The sequence below is a fragment of the Aquarana catesbeiana genome, linkage group LG04 (genome assembly GCF_042186555.1).
Source record: "Aquarana catesbeiana isolate 2022-GZ linkage group LG04, ASM4218655v1, whole genome shotgun sequence".
In the NCBI taxonomy this organism is placed as follows: Eukaryota; Metazoa; Chordata; class Amphibia; order Anura; family Ranidae; genus Aquarana; species Aquarana catesbeiana.
The window spans coordinates 529,214,377-529,239,107 of NC_133327.1; the positions used below are offsets into that span (position 1 = coordinate 529,214,377).

The 24,731-nt window shown below is 37.9% G+C and overlaps 1 protein-coding gene across 6 annotated transcripts in view; it reads right to left on the reverse strand.

Annotated features, from left to right (window-relative positions):
* Window positions 1-4,662: 4,662 nt before the first annotated feature.
* The window catches only part of RGS17 (regulator of G protein signaling 17), a 319,010-nt gene continuing 298,941 nt past the window's right edge, over window positions 4,663-24,731 (reverse strand). For 4 of the 6 annotated variants that reach the window (XM_073627839.1, XM_073627840.1, XM_073627842.1 and 1 more), the window contains exon 4: window positions 4,663-13,009. In XM_073627839.1, coding sequence (XP_073483940.1) covers window positions 12,821-13,009 — 189 coding nt within the window. In that variant the 3' untranslated portion in view covers window positions 4,663-12,820. The remainder of the gene's footprint in view (window positions 13,010-24,731) is intronic. The other 2 variants (XM_073627837.1, XM_073627838.1) reach the window with 2 other exon arrangements.

The window sequence follows — 24,731 nt, forward strand, 5'->3', positions numbered from 1 at the left end:
TAAAGGCAAAAAGACTGTGCACTTTGCAAAGTGGCATTGTACCCTGCAAGTGCAGTTGCTCCAGAGCTTAGTAAATGAGCAGAAGCCCTGCTGACTTCCATCATCCAATCATGTGCAAGGAAAAACGCAATTTTTTTTATTTTCCTTGCACATGATTGGGTACTCTTTGCAAAGTGAAGCCTTACCTCATTTACTAAGCTCTGGAGCAACTGCACTTGCAGAGTGCAACTGCACTTTACAAAGTGCACAGCATATCTGCCTTCAGTAAATCAACTCTCATTTCTCACATCCACAATCCACCATTTTTTCTGATTCTGGAAGCTATAATATCAATGTTATTGCAAGTGTACCTGACTTGTTCATTTTAATAAAATAAATGAGTGATATTATACTTGAATGGATAGATCTTGTCATTCAATACATTGATGACAGTATTCGTACACTCACATTTTTGTCCTTATGAAGGGGATGTATTGTGGTTAGCCAGGAAAATCCATGTTGATCAAGCAGCTGTCATATGAACAATCCCCAGTCTGGCCACAATTGGCTAGGCCATTCTCTAATTCCAAACACACCAAAATAAGCTAAAATGAATCTAAACCCAAAACCAAACGTAAAATTTTACAGCTTACCACTCCTTAGATGAGGTGCATATAACAGTTTTTTTTAAAGTGGTTGTAAACCTCAGACATAAAAAAATGTGAACAAAGCATATTCCTCTATAGTGTGCACGTATCTCAATTTTGAGCACTAAGTGTAATTTCTGTCTGTTGCTTTATTCCTCTACTATCTGCATGAGTCACTTCTGACAAGTTTTCCTGAAACCAAGAGAAAAAGGAGACAGGGAAGGGAGCTCCAGCATACAGATTGTGATTGACAGCCTCAATTCTGTTCCTAGGGTCCCTGCCCTCCAAACGGCGCTTGGAGCTTTCCTCACTGAGGTCTGCAGTGTGTAATTTCAGCTCCCCACCCCTGTTTTCTGACAGCTTGGACAAGCTTTATGCATTTTGGACTTTAAACAGAAGTAGAGAAGACTGCGAATAAACAGGTAAAACTTATGTAGGGGCATTTTTTCATTTCTGTGTATCAGTCACTTCACTGGGTATATGTAAGGGTTTACTGTAAGGCTATTACAAACAGCCAAGGGATCCTTAACCGCTTTCCGACTAGCCGTCAGAATGGCACAGCTGGGCGAAACAACGTTACCTTATGTCGCTTCACCTTTTGGCCACTAGGTACGCGCCCGGAGCTGATGCGAGTGCCCGGCAGGCGCGATGACCACCGGGCACCCACGATCACTTGTGACAGAACGAGAACCAGTATCTGTGTGTGTAAACACACAGATCCCGGTTCTTTCAGGGGAGTAGAGACAGATCGTGTGTTCATACTAAGTATGAACACTATGTGTTCATACTTAGTACAAACACTTAGTTCATACTTAGTATGTGTTCATACTAAGTATGAACTCCGATCTCTCTCTCCTCCTAGACAGTCCAATCCCCCCTACAGTTGGAACACACCTAGGGAACACAGTTCACCCCTTGATCGCCCCCTAGTGTTAACACCTTCCCTGCCAGTGACATTTATACAGTAATCAGTGCATTTTTATAGCACTGATCGCTTTATTATTGTCAGTGGTCCCAAAAATGTTTTTAAAAGTGTCAAATTTGTCCACCGCAATATTGCAGTCCCGATAAAAATCGCAGATCGCCACCATTACTAGTAAAAAACAAATAATAATAAAAATGCCATAAATCTATCCCCTATTTTGCTATAACTTTTGCGCAAACAAATCAATATACGCTTTTTGCAATTTTTTAACCAAAAATATGTAGAAGAATACATATTGGTCTAAACTGAGGAAAAAATTTGTTTTTTTGGTAAAAAATTTGGGATATTTATTATAGCAAAAAATAAAAGATATTGTGTTTTTGTTTCAAAATTGTCGCTATTCTTTGGTTTATATCGCAAAAAAATAAAAACCGCAGAGGCGATGAAATACCACCAAAAGATAGCTCTATTTGTGGGAAAAAAAAGGATCTCAATTTGGTTTGGGTACAGTGTCGCAAAAAATGGCCTGGTCATTGAGCAGCCAAATCTTCCGGGGCTGAAGTGGTTAAAGTGGATGTAAACCCTCACATATACCCAGTGTAGTGAACAGCCTCAGAGATGAAACAAATCTCCCTACATAAGTTTTACATGTGTATCTGCTGTCTTCAGCTTTATATATCCTTTAGAAAGTGCACATCGTGTTACAGATTTTCTCTTCCTGTTCAGCACTGGGAGTGGATCCTTGGCATACAGAAGACAGCTGATTGGAGGAAAGGTACACACCCCCACTCCACATTGGCAAAGGAAGTAAGTAATGTGCAGAGCTCTTCTCTGCATAGACCAGTGTTATGCTAATCTATTTATAACAACCTCCCACTACACAAACTTCAGGCTGCTTTTATCTCCCATCTCAGAGAACTTGTCAGAAGTTATCAGGCTGATAACAGAGCTACGGGACAGAAGAAACACACGGGAGTCTGTGCTTTGTAGAGAGATAAGAAAACACTACAGAAATTCAGTATGTGCCCAGCTCAAATTTCATTAATTGGGTTTACATCCGCTTTAAGGGGGCTGCACACCCTGAATGTGCCATGTCTGTGATCTGAGTGCACCGGTTTTTAGTGCACCAACAAATGTGAGTTTTAACTTTTAAATAGTTTTATTAAAGTTACTTAAAAAGATTTAGCACTATGTTAATTTCTTCCAATCCTTTTTAAGGATTCATTACTGCCTGAGATCACCGAAAGTACCAACAGAGGACTTAGCCACCCACCAGAGGATCTATATACCCCTTAAAGGGGAAAGCACATGATGACCCGTATTAGGTCCAAAGTGGAGGTGAGCGCATATGAGTGAAGGTGGAGGGACACTGAAGGTTTGTGTGCTAGCACAGTACCTACAAATTCCCTTTGATCCTTTGGACTGTATTTTGTTATGCTAAATATACCTACTTAATACCGGCTTATACGCATGATATTCTCCATGCACAGACACTGATATCACAGTGGTGGCTTATTGTATTTGATTATCACCATTTATTTTTATTTGTTTACAAGTGACACCGTTGTAGTATTTTCACTGCTTTATTTTCATTTCTTTATATTGCATTGTTATCTCTAATAGAGGATCCACACACAGTGCTGAGACATTTTTTTCATGTTTTAAGGTCACCAGGGGAGCCCTGTACCATTATTAGCATTAATATCTTTTCAATCTCTGAGGGACAGTCTGGGTATTCAGCAGCAAACCCTTAACAAATTACCTTCTTGTTTTATAATAACATTGGCGTTGATTTACTAAAGGCAAATCCACTCTGCACTTCAAGTGCACTTGGAAGTGCAGTCGCTGTAAATCTAAGGGGAAGATATGAAATGAGGGGAAGCTCTCCTGATTTTATCATCCAATCATGTACAAGCAAAAATGCTGTTTTTTATTTTCCTTGCATGTCCCCCTCAGGTCTACAGCGACTGCACTTCCAAATGCACTTGCAGTGCACTTGTAGTGCAAAGTAGATTTGCTTTTAGTAAATAAACCCCATTGTTTTGTCACAGTTTCTAGCACACATAATAGTGCAGGGGATCAGGCACTTTTATATATGTAAGGGTTTACAACCACTTATTATTCACCTGGTAATTTATCAGAAAAACTCTCCTAAAGTCTCTGAGTGGCTATGTTCACTCCTCTACTGTATCTATGTAGGAAGCCATGGTGGTTGTGCTAGGCTGGATTATAAAAGAAGTTTGGGGATACAAGTTCTGGAATACAAAAAAATAAACAATCATACCATAGATGGCTGCAGCACCAATCCCAGCTGCAGCTGTCCCCCGCTGGCTCTACACCGAGAACTTAGAGATCAAAAACCACTGACCGCTCAGTTCTCGGTATTCAGTTTGCAGAGAGCCAGTGACTTTTAGTCACTGGCTCTCAATTGAGCGCTGGGCTGTGCAGGGGTTGGGAGTGGCTGGCTCAGTCTCCCAGCGTCTCGGTAAGATGCGCAAGCTGCAAGTCCAGGCATCTGGGTGGATGCTGACTGTAAAGTCGGGATCTTACCAGAGCCTGGACTGACTGAGTGACGTCAGCCAACAGTGGGCTTTAGCCTGCTGTTGGCTGAAAATGGATCACAGGAGTGCAAAACAAACTGCACTCCTGTGATCTATAGGAGAAGTAAGGCTAAAATAGCTTTGGACATACTTCTCCTTTAAACATGTTTGCTAATTAGTTTATCTCCATTATATGGGAGATGATAGAATGAATAAAAATTGTTTTCTGCTTCCAGTTCAGCTCATGGGAAGTGACAAGGACACTGCATTTCTGGCAAGATCAACAGGTATTTAATGTACTTGCTGAAAGTGTTTTAGCTTGAAAAAAGAAGAACTAATATAACCACCACATTTATGGATTTGTAAACTGCAATAAATTTCATTTTTGTTTAGACTTTGGATATCTTTTCAAATTAAAAATACATTACAGAAAAGTTACACATACAAACACATTAGTGTAGAAATCACTTGTTCCCCTGCTATCGATAAGGGGAACCCCAATGTGCCTCGATAACAATTTTTTCCAGCAAAGTACACAGTCTGTAATACTCAAAACATGAGCAGTTTAAAGAAATATGCTTTATTATATTATAAAAGGTGCAAAACCGTTTTAAGCATAACATTTTCAGAACTTAATATAATAGGATCTTTTTAGACTTTTCTGTATATTTTTGCTTGTTTCAAATCTTAATTGAATTTACAACAATAGTGACATATTTCATTTACAGCGCAACAAAGTACATCCATTTGTGTAATATAACAAAAGTATTGTTAAAGTTATACTGCTGGAAGTTTTAGCAGTTGAAATTCGATGGCTAGACTAATGCACAAAGCACTTACATCATTTTAAATACTGTACTCATGTTATTGTTAAACATTACATTTAAAAGGGAAAACACAATATATTCCCATGTAATAAAATAACTAGCAATTTCCATCATGAAAATTCCAAAAAATCAAAGTGCTATCAAAGAAATATAATGGAAATTGCTAAAATATTATGTTATTTGGTATGCAGATATGAATTTTTGGTTGAGGAAAGAATACTGTTAATGCCAGATTGCCAAAGGCTGAACTGAAACAACTTTAATGATTTAGGTACTAATAATATTTTCCAGGTTATAATATATTAGAATTCATAAAACAATATATTTATCTCTTGCTTTTATTCTTTACATTAAGGGTTTAATGATAGATGAGGTAGTGAAATTACAATTAGGCTGTGTTTGCTTGTAAGCGACCACACTGTGAACCACAACCACTTCATCTTTATGAAGACCACGTGTTGCATTATACAGTAATTCTTATGAACATGTAGGGCACACATCACAAAAGACTGTTTTATTTTTGTATATTTTTTTAAAAGAAAGGGAATGCTGCTCCTAGCAAGATAAATCATTTATAGATTTCTTTTACATCTTGGGGGCCCTGGTAGCAAGATTTCTGAAGCTAAGTTCCCAGCTCCGACTACCTACCATGACCATTATAAGAGGCTGTCACTCTAATGGTGTATTTTTTGGAAGCCATGAACCATAAATGGAAACATGAAGTGAACACAGGCTAGGGTGAAAGTCTTTCAACTAATAGATTATCCCTTAGGGGTTTATTTATTTAAAAACATTTGCATAGCTATTCATCCAATAAAACCACTTATACAGTTGTTCTATGCAAACTAACCACCTGTTGTGAGAATCGAGGAAAATGTAATGTTCTTAAGCTATTTTGTTATCTGGTCGATTGTTTTTCAAATAGGGCAGTAGTAAAGATGGGTTTTACGCATAGCGAACATAGAGAGCATTGGGAAAATACTGCATTCTGGACAATGGATGGAGTTGAGGACCATAGGAATCAAACATACCTTAGTTAAAGAGATATTGATGTATGTAAGAATTTTAGAAAACACTGGAGGGAATTCTCAAATAAATATAACCGTTACTACTACAGGCTCCCCATTTATTTGCAGATTCCAGCTATCTCTAGAATTCCTACATTGTATCTCTTCTTACTAAGATGTATTAATTTTCTATGATCCTCAGTGTCATCTATGCAATAATGGTTTATGTTTGCGATGAGTTATTTAACCAGTTTGTTATGAATGAACCTATCTTTACTACTATTTGAAGAACAACTGACCAGAAAAGAAAAGAGGACATTTAACTTTGCCCCATTTTCATAATAGCTTATTAGTTCACATAGAACAAATGTACATGCAGTTTCACTGGATGAATAGCTATGCAATTTTCAGCAATATTTGTTTTTAGTAAACTGACCTTTTAATGTACTGTATAGTGAAACATACTTCATGTATAATACATGTATCAATGTATGGTATGTTTACCATGAACTTCATTTGATTGTGGTCCCTCATACAGATGCAGCAGGTGATAACTGTAGTGCCACATCTGTATGTAAAAACCATAGGAAAGTATTTATCAAATCATTTTTTTAAAGAAAAAATTCAATGTCTATCGTTCAGGTATGTCAGGGTCTCCAGTAGTATTATAATATGCAACAATCCATTCATATACTACTCAGTGGCATAAAAAGGAGTAGATGTGGCCAGTTTGGTTCCAAATACAGATTTGGATGTGTCAACTAAACTACCAAATTGAAAGCTTTGTTTTGATTCTGTCGAGCTGACACTGTTAATCAGATCTAATTGAATTGAATTTGAAGGGATTGTGGGTACCTTTTTTAAAACTTTGTTGTATTTATTTGGAAACATATCAGTCTGATTGGCTGATTCAATTCTGATTGGCTATATACAGCTTTTGGTTAAACTGCATCAGTATAGCATCTTTGGCATAACTGGCACCCCAACCAGTAACCTTATTACGTTGAGACATCAAAATAGCCATAGAGCAAGGCTAAATGGCTATCATCTAGCACCATCTGAATGCGGAGCTTTGTTGTTCAAAAGAGATGAGACTGTTGGCCTCAAAGTTAAATGTAAAACTCACACACGTGTAAACACATAACTTCACCCTTGCCCAACCATAAACATTACTATGTATATGATTTGTAATATGTTTCATTCTTGTTTCGCTTACTATAAAATCTGTCCGCAATCCAATTTCTGTATTGGAAAAGTGTAAATGTTTTATATAACCCAACTAACTTCATTTCAAAGTGTTATAATAGTACTACACATGTGCACATATACTGTATATAATATATACACAGTATACATATACACACACATCATACATACATACCACTCTCTGTTAGTTTTCAAAACAAATAATATAACCCTAATTATTATTTGCTAAATTTCACTTACAGCCTGACAAATGAATGCTATGCACCTATTGGCACAGTCAAGGTTAACTCATTTTTTTATACACAGAAAGGTGCAGCCATACTTACAAACTATAAATGCATTATGTTTAAAGCATGAACCATGAATAAAAAAATAATAATCAACCACATCTTATTTAATCAAATTTTACAGTTACTTTAAAAAAGTTTATTTCTATAGTATTCAAACTTGGGACATCCTTGCAGTTCACAGTCTAGACTTGTATATAGTCTTATAAGCTTTGGGATGCACAGTAGACAGAAGAATACTGAAGGTCGGTCCTTATGTCATCAAGCTTGTTTAGGAAAGATGCCCGTACTGTGCACCAGCTGAGATATATTTCCTATCTAAAAGTTATTAACCTTACCTTTTTTAATATAGAAACAAATATGAATGGTGCTTAAAGAGAAATTGTTGTCAGACCATTCATTTTAACAACAGTCTTCCCATAGGTGATATGTGCATTTAAGGTATTTAAAGCATGTTGTTTACCTAGAAACATTTCCCATGTATGGGCATCGAAAAACCCTGAGACTACTGCTGGGTGTGCCATCTTGGATATGATGTCAACAGTTATTAGACACTCCCAATAGAGGAGAGGGCTATGATTTGCAAGAAGGGAGGGGGCTGTGCTATGGAATATGTCAAATAAGCATTTAAAATACTTTACTTTTCTGTGCTTTTACCTGCGTGTTTAGGCTGGTGAAGGTCTCTCTAATAACTTCTTGAGCAGAATTTGTTTACACAGCAAAACTGCGTTCTCCCTAGAAAACCTGGGGAAATCTGTTAATTATTTTTTTTTTTTTTTGTGCAGCTCATCAGCTAACAAAAATAACCTGACCATCTATATACAACCTTAACTCCTAACAAAATGTCTTCTTTTTTAGTTTCGGATAGTGCGGGGAGGAGTTACAATTTCTTTAAGGTTTTTAAAAACACCATTAGAAGTTCTAACCCTTATGCAGCGTACACATGGGCGGACTTTTCGACCGGACTGGTCCGACGGTCTATCCGACGGACTTTCGGTGGACTTCCGATGGACTTTCCGAACAAACGGACTTGCCTACACACGATCACATCAAATTCCAATGGATTCGTAAGTGATGGCATACGACCGGACTAAAATAAGGAAGTTGATAGCCAATAGCTGCCCTAGCGTCGGTTTTCGTCCGTCGGACTAGCATACAGACGAGCGGACTTTTCGATAGGAACTGGGTCCGGCGGAGTTCCGACGTAAAGATTTGAAACATGTTCCAAATCTAAAGTCCATCAGATTTTCGACTGAAAAAGTCCGCTGCAGGTCCGATGAAGCCCACACACGGTCGAATTGTCCGCCGGACTCAGTCCGTTCGACCAGTCCAGTCGAAAAGTCTGCTCGTGTGTACGCGGCATTACTCGCTGTCCTGGCAGGAAACAAGAGGAAAACTGAAATCCTCACAAAAGCTAAATATAATAAATAAATAAAAAAAATAAAATAAAGCTAATCAGTGTTCATGTAAATCATATAAATATGTAGCTGTTTGTTTTTCATTTGTCCAAGCTTGATTGGGCAAAATTAACATTTGCTTAGGTATTTTGCATAGCAGATACCACTTATGACATCAATTTTGGGGTGAACTGACCTATAATTGGCCATGGCGCCCTAACTGATCAAAAATGCATGCATTATTTTCATTTTTTTCAGGATGTTTTTATACAGTAACTACATTACTTAACTGGGTTTCCTCTTTTTTTGTTTTTTGCCAGACTCAAAGAAAACTGAAGGAAAAAATGTGAAATATTAATTGCAGCACTGTAAGAATGTAAATCCCTAACAATCTACGGGACAGTTTGGTGTAAATTTTCAGATTGCACAAAGACCACAGTGAGTAAAAGGGAACGTGTGGCCCGAAAAAGTACCAGTTTAAAAAAAACTGATACAGAGGCAAGGGTTTGTGAATGAGTAACATATAAAAAGAACCAAAACCATATCTCAGATGCATTTAGCCTGGTTAAGAAATCAGTGAGGTAAATGAGTAGTCCTTTTCCTTTCTGGGACCCTAGTATAAAAACCTCTTCAGTGAAGATTCTCACTTTAACGTGTAATGTCATTGGGCTGGCAAAGAAAGATGTTACCATTACAGAAGATGGGGAAGGGGGACTAGAATCTCCAAAAGGGAACTGTCTATATTGAAGTACACACGAGTTAAAAAAAATAAGGGTGACCCAACCCATATGGTATCAAAGATTTGACTTTTGGGTATTTTCCATCTGGGCTCATTTATTATTTAGCTGAAGTTTTAGGCAAAAGAGTCCAATGCCAAAATTAAGTAGTTCGTGTGATTAAAAAACTACAAGCAAACTAAGTCTGACTGCACCTTTAATGTCATAAAAAAATATTTTCCCATCTATCTATATATTTCAAGGTTGGATACAGCTACATAACACTTGTGCATTTTCAAAACCAGTTAAGAGAAAAATCTGGTTCAAGCACGACCCATGCAGTTTTATTTTTCCATGGCACTAGTAATGCCATTGTTAATTAATATAATTATCATGCATTCAAAGTTATTAAAAAGTATTAGGACATTGAAATTGTCAAGAAAATGCCAGTTTAATACACAGTATGTTACCTGGTCAAAAAGATATTGAAAATGTTCAAAAATGAGATTTCAAGCCCTGTATTTATTATTTCAAGAAAAGGGTATTTCTTTTAAAGCACAATTGAAAAAGGAAAAACTATAAAGTTAGGTTGTATAGGGAGCTGAAAGTATAAAGGCTCTTACTGTTGTGAATAGCATAAGTGCTTCCTAGTGCTAGTCCTAAATCCTCTCCCACCAAAGCTGCAGAGAGGACCGCTGTTATTGGTCTATAAACAACGGCAACTCTTCAGTGGTCTGAAGTGCAGCAAATACCCACCTGCCCACCAAGTCACAGATACACCTCTTCAATCAGCACTAATCATGAGCTTTACTGATTGGAGACCTCCAGCTATGGGTTTGACCTGTTGCAGATATGCTGCTGCTACCTCACAGAAAGCAGCGGTTCTTTCTGAAACCTTCTGATGAGGGGAAGGAGTTAGGACTGGCGCTGAGGGTGCTTCCTGTTCACTATTCAAGCTATTGTATGTATTTTTTTTTTTTTGCTTAAACTTCAATTGGGTTTTAACTGAATAATCAAGAGCGGAGAAGTCTTGCTTGTCTTTCTCCTGGTATGGGACAAGAGAGCTTTCTTCTCAGACAAAAAATACCTTATTTCTCCCCTTAAACTCAAGTAGTTGTGGATGTGTTAAACTTCTGCTTTCATCTCCTTTACATATTTTCCAATGTCTGTACAGATCTGTACTATGTTATTGCGCCTTAAGCACCATAACATTAAAATGACACTAAAAAATACAAAACAGTAAATACAAGTTAATTCAGGAGAAAAGTAGTGCTTAGCAAATGCAAATATTGAAATCAGAAGAAACTTTTTTTTTTTTAAATGTAATATCTTAAAGAAAGAGAAACACTAAAATTAAAATAAACATTGTTTTTTGCTATGTTCACTTATATTTTTTACTTATAGTTTATCTTTACACAACTATTCATATGGTTATCCGTTAGAACCAATATGAATAAAATATTGAACAGCACAGTAATATTTTTTGCCAAAATATTTTTTTTTACTAAAGCAATTATTGTAATAAATATTTTTCTTATTTTTTATCTACAACTTTATAAATAATAAAATTTAAAAGTGCTGAATATTAAATTCAGAATACTCAGTAACCTCACTGTAAACATAAGCTATTCTTCTACTTTTAATTTATTGTTTATTCAAATGTAATATTACCTTAAATACCAACATAAGTAAACTATTTGCATAGGGAGCATATAATAGCCCTTTTAATCCATTTATCCTGATTTCTATGCAAGATACATATGTAAAATATTTTATGATACATGTTGTCATGTATGTTAAACATGCAAACAGAAAATCCAATCCTTCAAGTAAAAGATTCTAAGCCTGTGAAAAAATAAAATACAATATAAACTAATAAATAAAAGTAAAATAGAGGTAGTAATAAGTAAATAACTCTTGTCTGTTAACCAAATAAGGCCAGGTATGCCACTTAAAAGACATGCAATTAATACCTAAAGCAAATATTTTGGTATCACCACACCATGATGATATTAAATTCTGCAACATATGAAAGAATTTTACCACACCTTGCTTTACACAGAGCCTATACTCTGTCAAAATGTATATATATATATATATATATATATATATATATATATATATATATATATATATATATATATATATATATATTTATTTATTTATTGACAGCACTAGAAGATTTGCTGGTTTTTTGCCTTCCATCTAAACAATAATGGTTTGGTTTTAATGCTGGTTATTACAGTTCCTCACAAGGAGATATACAACTACAGTAGCTATACTAAATTTATGTATCTATTGAAAAAAAACGATTGTTCATCAAGCTTAAACCATGCATTCAAAGCTTTCTTACTCAGTAATATGAAAGACGGATGTTAAATTAAAAAGTTTCCAAATGCTACATATAGGTAAACTTTTTTTTTATTATATTTTATTTTTAAAATATTAAACTATTTCTGTTATTTACTTTTTTGCTGTAATACATTATGGTAAACAACACTATTAAAACTGGGTGACCAGTTTTATTCAAATCAATGTATGTATATGACATCTGAAATGTACATAAAAATGCTACTTTCTCATAACAACAATAAACAATGTCAGCGCAAGAGTTTTGGTCATCCAGACATATATCCTTTTTTAAATGGTTTGTGCTTCTTTGACATTGCAAACTCTATAACAAAAATAAAAGCCGCAGTTTGGCAGTGAACATCTGAGAATTACAGCTTCTATCTCCTTCACTTCCACCAAAGGTTTACTTTTTTGTGTATTGGCTTTGCATAATCTTACTTCTAACACCAAAAAGCCATTTAAAGTTTACAGTAGTCTTGTCAATACACATTCTCAACCAAGAAATGCAAACCATAGTTTGCTTCCATTTTGTTTCCAAAGTAACACTGTTCCACACAAAGTAGTGCTAAGTACATATTTGACGTATATTGCAACACGTGATTGGTGAGTAAAAGAGAAACTCATTTTTGCACATGCAGTATGAAATAACATAGTTTCTTTGTAGTCCGTCAAATAGATCATTGTTTTGTACACTCAAGTGAACTGTGTATAAGACAAACGTGGCGATTCCAGTGTTGTATATTTCTCAAACTCAAGCATGAAAGACCTTGGGAAATGGAGACAGAAAGCAGTATCTTTTTTTTTTAATGTATTCTTCACAGTAGCCTGAGTAGTGCACGACCAGAGTTCTCCAGGAACTCAGTGTCTGATGTTATTAAACTACGTTTTTTTGTTCTGTTTATAAAAGAAAAACATATTGTTTCTTTAAATGGTTCAGCTAAGAGTCAGTAGTGGAGCTTTCCATACTATCAAGAAAAGTCTTATATACTTGTGAGTTCAAAAACCTTGGAAACGAGTCTCTGTGCATCAGTGTGTAAATCTGAAGTTGAGCATCTTCATACATGTGTGGGTTTGGATCCAGTAAATTCCTATTGATTACTTCCCGAACTCTGGAATCCAGACTGACCTGTAAACAGAATGTTTCAGTAAACAGATTATAACAAAGATCAACATAGCTTGTGTGTGTATATAAATATATAACATTTTTATTTTGAAATTTATAGCTGCCCACAAATTGAACTAGGGTGGACATTATTATTCACACTAAAATATAAAAGGTTTGTGTAGCCTTGATACATGTTATAGACCTGAGAAAAGGCCACACTAAGAATTATTTGTCAAGGTATAAATTTATTCCAATAAGAATTAGGATAAAGGAGGAAGTCAACACATTTTGGTGCCCTCAAAATCACCCTATATAAACATAACTAAAGAAAATATATAAAAGATAAAGTATATAAAAATGAATATTAAATGATAAGTTCACTTTTTTTTCTAAATTCCAGCTCCCCTAAGTACCAATATAGCATTAATGTACTTCTTTTACAAAAATAAAACAGCTTTCCATTTATTCTACACACACTTACCTCACTCTCTTCATGGCTCTTTAAAAACGCTTCTCCATTGCTTCTGCCTTACTTCCCGGACAGACTTTAGGCCATGACACAGGAAGGAGTTGATCAGCTGATCTCATTAGCACACACCCTGCATCATCTACCCACCTACCTACCACCCACTTCCAGGTGCATGATTTTTAAATTAAATCCAATCAATCAGTGATCACCGTTCCTAAATACAGAGGCATCAATTTATTTTCCTAACTTAACTTCAATCTTGCATAGATTGTTCATTTGGCATTTTGAAGTGTGCAGGAGATGAGAGATTGGATAACAGCCTATGTGGATAGAGCTGTAGTATTGAAAACAGAAGTGTGTTTTGTAAAGCTTAACAGACACCATACAATCTGATTGTACATTTTCATTTAGATCTACCATCAACTATGTAGTGCAAGGGCCTGTCTGATTTGATACAGAGTAAATGGATAGATAGAGGGGTACTCCTATTCCATAGTTCTGGTAAACCTAAAGGAAACTGTACAGAGATTGTACAATCAGATTGCATAGTTTATGGCTTTCTTTTTACACTACATAGGAAGGAGCCCGTTAACATCTCTGCATAGCAGAAACTCACATTCCCACATGCATTTTTTTTGTTGGGGGGGCATTTGGTGCATTTACACTCATCACTGGGCTGCCCTACAAGCTAAAATCGTCCAAAAGCTCCAGAACTTTTTTTAGAGCAGAGTTTGGTGCGTTTTTTACTGTGATTTTTGGTGCAGCGCATTTCTGAAATGCAAGGCAAATCGCTTATTTTCTGTGCAGTTTGCCATGCATTTGGAAACACACAGATGTGACTGGAGCTTCATTTTTCTTGTGTAAATGCACCAATTTCACTTTCAGGCCCCATTCACATCTAGAATAGTGGGAGTGCACGTTTTTTTGGCTAGTTTTTTAGTTTTTGGCATGTTGTGGGTTGCATGTTTTTTACTGTGTGTTTTACAGCATTTACCACTCATTTTTTCACATGAAAAAATGTGTGGTTGCTTCTGTGTTTGGTGTGCCATTAACAATTAATGGCACTGAAACTAGTAATTTTAGGTATATAAAGGTGGCCATACACTATATAATCTGATACACTTATCTAGCCAATCACTCTGTATCCAATCAGGCAGGCCCTTGCACTACATAGTTGATGGTAGATCTAATGGAGATTGTACAATCAGATTATATAGTGTATGGTGAACCTTACAGAACCCAGGACACACTTCTGTTTTCAATGCTACAGCTCTATCCACGTAGGCTGTTATCTAATCTCTCATCTCCTGCACACTTCAAAATTTCAAATATAAAATCTATACAAAATGAAAGTTAAGGTAGGAAAAAATGATGCCTGTGTATTTAGTAGAGATTGGTGATCACTGATTGATTGCATTTCATTTACAAAACATGCACCTGGAAGTGGGTGGTAGATAGGAGGGTAGATGATGCAGGGTGTGTGCTTATGAGGTCAGCTGGTCAACACCTTCCTGTGTCATGACCTATAGTCTGCCCAGGAAGTAAGGCAGAAGTGTTTTTAAACAGTCATGAAGGCAGTGAGGTAAGTGTTTGTGTAGAATAATTGGAAAGCTGTTTATTTTTGCAAAAGAAGTACAATAATGCTATATTGGTACATAGGGAGCTGGAATTTAGAAAAAAAAACAAAAGTGAACTTATCCTTTAAAAGACGTATATAGACATAAAAATGGCAGTATAGATCTCAACAAATGGTAATGCAACATAAAAAATTTGATATGAGAACTGTAGAATGCTTACAGTAATGCATTATTGGTGGTGGTAGTGGTTGATAATATAGTGCAAACTTGTAAATTATATTGGACATTAATATTAATTTAGGAGATATATAATCAAATTATATTACCTTAAAATGAAGAATGATATACAGTATATTGGACATAATGAAGAAGTGAATTACACAGTATCTGTGGACAACATAAAAAAGAGTGGAGTGAATGGATGGGGCTATAGGCTGTGAGTGGGACCTATCATTAAAAAAGGAGGATAATTGGTATTTTTACTTTGACTGAACAAGTTTAGAGTCTGTCAGCAGTGGATTGGAGCAACAAGCAGTGATAATCACAGAGTGTACCTAAATTTGAAAAAAGTCACCGTAATCTGTCCGAGAAGAAGTGGAAAGGGATGGTGACTGGTCTTTGTGGAGTAACAGAGGGCAGGGTGTGCATACTCATGAATGAGCTTTGGGTATTAAGAGTGAAATTTTGGAAGATGGGGACAATGTGTATGTGAACATAAAACGAGTGATGGGTGGTAAAAGCTGTAGATGTAAACAATGTGATCGGCTTCACACTAAAGACTGATGAAGGATCATGACTGTGTGAAGAAACATATGTTTCTATATGCATATTTTTATACAAGTTTTTATATTAATATCATTTTTGCTGTTTTTATAGCCCTGATGAATGGGGTGTTTAGAGCCCCATAAACGCATTTGCACAATCTCTTAATTTAATTCCTGTTGGAATAAATTTATACCTGAAAAAGTAATTCTTGTGATACAATAATCTCAGGTCTATTGGGTTACAAGCCAATAAAACTGTGGAGATCCTCTGCCATGAAGAAACTGCCAGCCCAGAATCCAGATACCCTGTCCAAAAACCACCATAAATTCCTTCACTGATAGGATAGCCCCGGCATCTTCCTTCATTTCCATGTCATGATAAATGTCTTTTTAAACAAACGTGGATTTACACTTAAAGGTAATGTATAAAAGAGCTACATAGACAAAGAGGCATTTATCATTATTCAATGTTTACTTAAATCTTGCAGTTTAAAGTGAATGCAGATTCACTAATCCAGGGGTCTTCAAACTGTGGCCCTCCAGGTGTTCAGGAACTACAATTCCCATCATGCCTAGTCATGTCTTTGAATGTCAGAGTTTTACAATGCCTCATGGGATGTGTAGTTCTGCAACAGCTGGAGGGCCGTAGTTTGAGGATCCCTGCACTAATCTATCTACTAGATCGTTCCATGATAGTTTTTAACTGAATTCCAGATAAGCAGCTAAGTAATACATGTGCTAACAATCCTAAAAAGATTTGTAATTATGTGCAAATAATCTTGTCGCACAGACACCCCGGTCATATAACATAGCCAGTATCTAGCCCTCTACTAAGGCTAGGGTAAGGCAGACCCTAGACGGTGTGAATTTCCTTCCTGCAACCACAGGTTGCAGGAAAGAAATTCACACAATCCCCCCATCAACACAGACAGTGTTGACAGGGGAATCCCTCCTGCCAAGCACTTATCTTCTCCCGCCGGGGGGGGGGCATCCCACATTCCTCAGCCCAGTTTCAAAGCCCTGCAGAGACTCCACTAAGGATGGAGAAGAGCACATGTCCACAGAGGTAGGCACAGATGCTGCAGCACATTCTGCTTCTTATGAAAATGACCTGATTACTACATTTCCTACCACAAGTCAACCTGTGTCATATGCAACAATGAAAGATATGCTGCTCTCTCTTAGTGCCTTGCTGCAAGCAGATATGATTGCCTGTATGAATCAATGTAAACTGGAGCTTCAAGAGCTTGGCGACCCAGTGGATTATGTGGAATGGATTTTACATTTATAATACTTTGGTTGATGCTTACAAGGCACAAGCAAAGGATATTTTGGGGATCAAAGCAAAACTTGCAGATCTGAAAGAAAGGTCAAGGAGGACCACCCTGAAAATCTGAGATATTCCCGAAGCGGTACAGCCGTCACAATACACCACCTAAACCAGCTAACTACCTTACCCACAGAAATACAGAGAGATGTTATTCTATGGGTCCAATTCTTCCAGGTTAAATTACAACTCCTAACAGCCTTCCGACATCCAAATTAACTTCCTGAGAAAGCCTCAAAACTTCAACTTCTCCTAGAACTGTTGCAGTTCACGCTACAGCAGCAAAATAACCTCCTCTCTATTACGAAGGCTTTAAGAAATCATAACATTCCATATAAATGGAAATATCCAGCAAAACTAGAAGTAACGTACAAGGGCTCCACTTCCTACATAGTCTCATTAGAAGAAGGGCTGACACTCTTGAGGCAATGGGATATACTTCACGATCCATCACCTGCAAACGCTTCCCTTGTGTGGTCCCCAAAGCTGCTCCTGACTGGCAAACTACATGCACCTGGCAATCCACGTCAGGATAACTGGGTGGGCTATTTTGTCTACTTTGCACACAATGTGCCTTCTAATGTTTCCAGCGGCATTACAATTTCCTACTCCCCTTTGAACCCGATATGTTTTGCAGAGAATTCTGCCTGAGTTCTTCCCTAAATAGTGAAGACCTCTACTTTTTATTTTGGTACGTGACTTTGACAATTTTTCCAAGTTCCAAGTTCAAATCGTTATCCTACGTATTTTTCTCATGTATTCTTTTGTGGATCCAGACAGATCCTTGTTTATTCCGTTGCTATTTTATTCTGTTGGCAAATCCAAAACATATGGTCATGAATATATTGCTATCTCAGCTCTGTGATGCACCACTGCTGCCTGCGATATACCTTACAATCCTGTATAAAGTCTGGGCGACTCTCACCCCATATAACTCCCTGATTGAACCTAATGGGACTTAAATTTTTCTCTCTCAATGTGAATGGCCTTAACCATCCTGTCTAGCGCCATTGTGGAATGAAGCCTGTACACATGCTGCGGATATTGTCAATAAACAGGGGACCCACTGTCAGATAAATACCCATCCCAAATGCACTCACAGATCTTATCCTCATGTCATTCTGGCAAGTGTTCCAGAGAAGACAAAAGGAGTTCTGCTAGCCATACGTGACACTGTTTCATTTACACTAAAAAACTGTTTCACCGACCCCGATGGAAGATACATTATTCTACTTTGTCTTCTCAACTCTAAACCTTATACTTTAGTGAATACTTACCTTCCAAACTCCCACCAACTGCAATTTGTCAAAAAACTGTTTCGGAAATGTAAAGCTGTACGTTACAGCTAGCTCAATATGCGGAGACTTCAACGTGGTGATGAACCCTTCTCTGGATTCCTCATCGCAACTCAAAGGCCATCGCTTCACCCTGGCAAACCTTCTCCAAGCTGAAGAGTTATATGATGTGTGGAGATACCATCATGGAAGCGAGAGGGACTACACCTTGTTTTCTTCAAGACATCAAGCCTACTCTAGAATAGACAGTTTCTTCGTTGATAAATGGCTGCGTCAACAGACTTCTTCCTCCTCCATTTCTGACATTACATGGTCTGCCACATTGCCATGTGGCAATTTCCCTGTCAGTGGAGGAGAAGCATATCTGTTCCCCAACATACGTTTTGTGCTGTAATAACACTGTAATCCAACAACCCTTCAATCGTCAAAGGATTTCTCAGCATCTCTGTACTTATTTCTGCACCAACTACTTCACCAAAATTGATATTTTCCCCTTATGGAATGCCCATAAAGCCTACATGAGGGGAATCATCATTCAAATGTGCTGTTAGGGTTAAGAAACAATTCAATGATGAGCTTTCTGAGCTCTTAACCCTTTCATGACTAAGCCTATTTTTGAAATTTGGTGTTTACAAGTTAAAATCCTTATTTTTTGCTGGAAAATTACTTAGAGCCCCCAAACATTATATATATATATATTTTTTATATATATACTTATATACGTATTTATATACAGAGAATCTAGAGAATAAAATGGCGATTGTTGCAATATTTTATGTCACACGGTATTTGTGCAGCGGTGTTTTAAACACAACTTTTTGGGAAAAGGGACACTTTCATGAATTTTAAAAAAAACAAACAATAAAGTTACCCCAATTTCTTTGTATAATGTGAAAGATGATGTTACGCCGAGTAAATAGATACCAAACATGTCACTCTTTATAATTGCACGCACTCGTGGAATGGCGACAAACTACGGTACCTAAAAATCTCCATAGGTGACGCTTGAAACTTTTTTACGGTTACCAGGTTAGAGTTACAGAGGGGGCCTAGTTCTAAAATTATTACTCTTTCTCTGACGATCGTGGCGATACCTCACATGTGTGATTTGAACACCGTTTACATATGCGGGCGCGACTTCCGTATGCGTTTTCTTTGCTGCGCAAGCTCGCGGGGACAGGGGCGCTTTAACATTTTTTTTTTCTTTTTTTTTTTTATATTTATAAATTGTATTTAAAAAAAATAAATTGTCTGATCACTTTTATTGCTGTCACAAGGAATGTAAACATCCCTTGTGACAGTAATAGGTGGTGACAGGTACGGTACTCAAGTCCGTCCCCAGCCGATTGGTCATCGGGAACGGGAGGCCCGGTGAGAGCGGCGGGAGGGGGGGCGCCCCCTCACGCTCCTCCGGTATAACAGCCGAGTGGCTTTTAGCCACATCGGTTGTTAAGACTGGATAGCCGATCGCCGGCTCTAAAAAACAGTACCGGGATAATGCCTGCAGCTGCGGGCATTATCCCGATATAACCCCGGAAAGCCGAGTATGCACATCTGCGTACGCTCGGCGGGAAGGGGTTAAACTTCATCCATTTGCTAGAAATAGGGATGAGCCCACGGTTCGAGTCGAACATTGGGTGTTGATTTGTTCTAAAATGAACCGAACATATGGGGTGTTCGTGGAAAATTTGAGCGCTAGGCAATGTCCACATAATGCATAATCGCAGTGCATTGCTGTATGATGATTGGCCAAAACGTGCACCTGACCTGCATGCTTTGGCCAATCACAGCACGCTCTGCTGAGAGAGCCTTAATTGGTCAAAGGCAGGGTGCCTTTGGCCAATCATGGCTCAGGGGGACTAAGTCCACGCCCCACACTATATAAGGCTGCTTGCAGAGCAGCCGTGTGTAGTGTTGTTGGCGTGGACAGAGAGATAGCTTGAGTTAGATTAAGCAGGCAGGTTATTTGGTTAGTGGTAGTGTATTTTATATAAATATACAGTCAGTCTAGTATATACAGTGGGGCAAAAAAGTATTTAGTCAGCCACCAATTGTGCAAGTTCTCCCAGCATGACAATGATCCCAAACACACCACCCAGGCAACAAAGGAGTGGCTTCGTAAGAAGCATTTCAAGGTCCTGGAGTGGCCTAGCCAGTCTCCAGATCTCAACCCCATAGAAAACCTTTGGAGGGAGTTGAAAATCCGTGTTGCCCAGCGACAGCCCCAAAACATCACTGCTCTAGAGGAGATCTGCATGGAGGAATGGGCCAACATACCAGCCACAGTGTGTGACAACCTTGTGAAGACTTACAGAAAACGTTTGACCTCTGTCATTGCCAACAAAGGATATATAACAAAGTATTGAGATGACCTTTTGATATTGACCAAATACTTATTTTCCACCATAATTTGCAAAGAAATTCTTTCAAAAATCAGACAATGTAATTGTCTGGATTTGTTTCCACATTTTGTCTCTCATAGTTGAGGTATACCTATGATGACAATTACAGGCCTCTCTCATCTTTTTAAGTGGGAGAACTTGCACAATTGGTTGCTGACTAAATACTTTTGCCCCTCTGTATATTTTATATATATATATATATATATATATATATATATATATATATATATATACAGTATATACTCTGCATCCAGTGTAGCCTGTATCTACAGTGCATTTGGTTGTGTACTGTTTTTAATACACTTCAGGTGGTGTATTAATATATACAGTATCTCACAAAAGTGAGTACACCCCTCACATTTTTAAAAATATTTTATTATATCTTTTCATGTGACAACACTGAAGAAATGACACTTTGCTACAATGTAAAGTAGCGAGTGTACAGCTTGTATAACAGTGTACATTTGCTGTCCCCTACAAAATAACTCAACACACAGCCATTAATGTCAAAACCGCTGGCAACAAAAGTGAGAACAACCCTAAGTGAAAATGTCCAAATTGGGCCCAAAGTTTCAATATTTTGTGTGCCCACCATTATTTTCCAGCACTGCCTTAACCCTCTTGGGCATGGAGTTCACCAGAGCTTCACAGGTTGCCACTGGAATTCTCTTCCACTCCTCCATGAGAAAACTGAGTACTGTCCGTGATACTTTTTTTATTTGCACTAACATACAATTTTTCAGGACAAGATTTCGGGGTATGTCCCCTTCTTCAAGGTCCAAGCAGTACTCTGTACTCCTCCATGACAACATCACCGAGCTGGTGGATGTTAGAAACCTTGTGCTCCTCTACCTTCCGTTTGAGGATGCCCCACAGATGCTGAATAGGGTTTAGGTCTGGAGACATGCTTGGCCAGTCCATCACCTTTACCCTCAGCTTCTTTAGCAAGGCAGTGGTTGTCTTGGAGGTGTGTTTGGGGTCGTTATCATGTTGCAATACTGCCCTGCGGCCCTGCCTCTGAAAGGAGAGGATCATGCTCTGCTTCAGTATGTCACAGTACCTGTTGGCATTCACGGTTCCCTCAATGAACTGTAGCTCCCCAGTGCCGGCAGCACTCATGCAGCCCCAAACCATGTCACTACCACCACCATGCTCGACTGTAGGCTCGACACACTTGTTTTTGTACTCCTCACCTGGTTGCCGCCACACATGCTTGACACCATCTGAACCAAACAAGTTTAACTTGGTCTCATCAGATCACAGGACATGGTTCCAGTAATCCATGTCCTTTATCTGTTTGTCTTCAGCAAACTGTTTTCGGGCTTTCTTGTGCATAATCTTTAGAAGAGGCTTCCTTCTGGGATGACAGCCTTGCAGACCAATTTGATGCAGTGTGCGGAGTATGGTCTGAGCACTGACAGGCTGACCCCCCCACCCCTTCAACCTCTGCAGCAATGCTGGTAGCACTTATACGTCTATTTTCCAAAGACAGCTCAACTTCTTTGGCCAACCATGGCGAGGCCTGTTTCAGGGTCTTCTTATAGCCTAGGCCATCTTTGTGTAGAGCAACAATTCTTTTTTTCAGATCCTCAGAGAGTTCTTTGCCATGAGGTGCCATGTTGAACTTCCAGTGACCAGTATGAGAGAGCGAGACGCCGTTTTTTTAAGACGAAACGTACGTCGGAATGTTGACGCGCTGACGTCATCGCTGTGTGTCTCGTCTTGAACGGGTGTTCGCTGGCCGGCTGGCTGCTGTTATTTTAACCCATGTTTTTACATTCTGCTATCTACATAAGTGCAATACTTTATTTAATAAACTGTTCATACTTACTGATTTGCGCTATGGAGAGCCGTGTTTTTATTCTTTTTGGGTCCTCCCTGCTGCCTGTACACTGATCTTTCGGATGCAGCTACCCTGATTTGCCTGTCTGCCTGGTTATTCTGGTCATCCTCCCTCCATATTGTTGATCCTATTAGGACGCTATTACGATCGTGTGTCTGGATCATTTATAAGCTGCGTTTCCCAGCTTGTTGCTGGTAAGCATTCAATTTATCTGGTGGTGTATTTTTTTCTCACGTGGTGTTACTGGAAGGATTTACCAATTTCATTGCAATTTATGGGACTTTTTTTTTTTTAATTCACATTTGGACTTTATTATTTTATTGATTTGTTATTTTTTATTCATACACAGTTATGTTTGTGTTTTTCCTTATATTATTTATGTGATCCTTCAGAGATCCATTTACAATCTGGTTCCTACCCACCCACTATTCTATTTGATTGCGCATATCCCTCAATTTAGAACTGCTGCTAATTTATATATATTCTTAGTTTTTGTGTTAGAGCGGTAAATTTTTTCTTTTTAATATTTAATTTTTATTGTTTCACTTTAAGCATTATCAAAATCACTGCTCCCGAAAAAAACAGACGTTTTTAAAACTTTTTTTTTGCATTGATACATTTCCCCCGGGGCAGGACCCGGGTCTCCAAACACTTTTTGTGGCAATACCTTGCATATAAGCCTTTAAAATGAGCACTTTTGATTTTTTACGTTTGTGTCCCATGGACTTTAATGGTGTTTGCGTGTTCAAACAAATTTTTTGCCTGTTTGCATGTTCTGCTGCGAACCTAACCGGGGGTGTTTTGGCTCGTTTGGCCTTAGTCCAGTTACATTATAAACTTAGGATGTTGTTATGCACATGAGCAATATTTGAGATGCCTTAAAATCCATTACTATGAATTAACAATAAAGCTGGAAAGCTTTTAGCAAACAGGCTTAAAATCTGTAGCACCAAATGCAGACTACCCTTCACTTGCCATCCCTTTAGCAAACAGAGGCTAAGTAACGCTCAGAATATAGCCAATGCTTTCAATGATTACTATGGCACCCTTTATAATTTAATAGAAGACTCTAATACTCCTCAACCCACTGATGAGGACATTCGTAACTTTTTTGATATTCAAGCTTTATCTATTGCCCAAATTGAAAATGGAAATGCCCCCCCAGTGAACTAGAAATCCTTCATACGGCAACTTGTTGCCTTCCGGCAAGTCTCCTGGTCCTGATAGATTCTCAAATGCTTATTACAAGTGTTTTGCTGCTGACTTAACACCTTTTATGGTCCAACTTTTTTCCAAAGCTGCCTCCCCAGCTTCATTCCCAGATGAAATACTATCTGCTAATATTGTCACTATTCCCAAGCCGGGCAAAGACCCCACCACCCCTGCTAATTTTCAGCCATTTTCCTTGTTGAACTCTCATGTAAAAATCCATGTTAAATTGTTAGCTAAGGGCTTTTTTGATGTTCCGCCCACCCTGTTCAAGCACGATCAATCATGCTTTCCCAAGGGTCAACCGGCATCAGATGCTACTAGACGGATTGTGAATATAATACACCATACTGAACAAATCTGGACACCCTCTTTGTTCTAATCTATAGATGCAGATAAAGCTCTTGACCGTGTACATTGGTCCAATATGAAACAAGTATTATTGAAATTTGGATTCACAAGTACAATTTCATCTGCAATTATGGCTTTATAATCTACACCATCTACACAATTTTCTCCTCCAGCCTTTTATCCAAATCCTTTTCCATCTCCAATGGCACCCATTAAGGTTGCCCCTTATCCCCTGCCATCTTTAACCTTATAATTGAATCCCTGGATGAATCCATTTGCTCACACTCCTCCATTACAGGGTTTCTTTTTCATACCAGTCCACATGTCATTAACTTATTTGCTGACAATGTGATCCTGATTCTCACAAACCCACTGGTCTACCTTCCCTATGCTTACCAAATATTGAATCATTTCAGCTCCATTTCGTGGTACAAAGTACATTTTTCCAAATCTTTAATTTTTGATCTAGGTGTCCAAAAACATATTTTAAACAGTATTTCACAAAA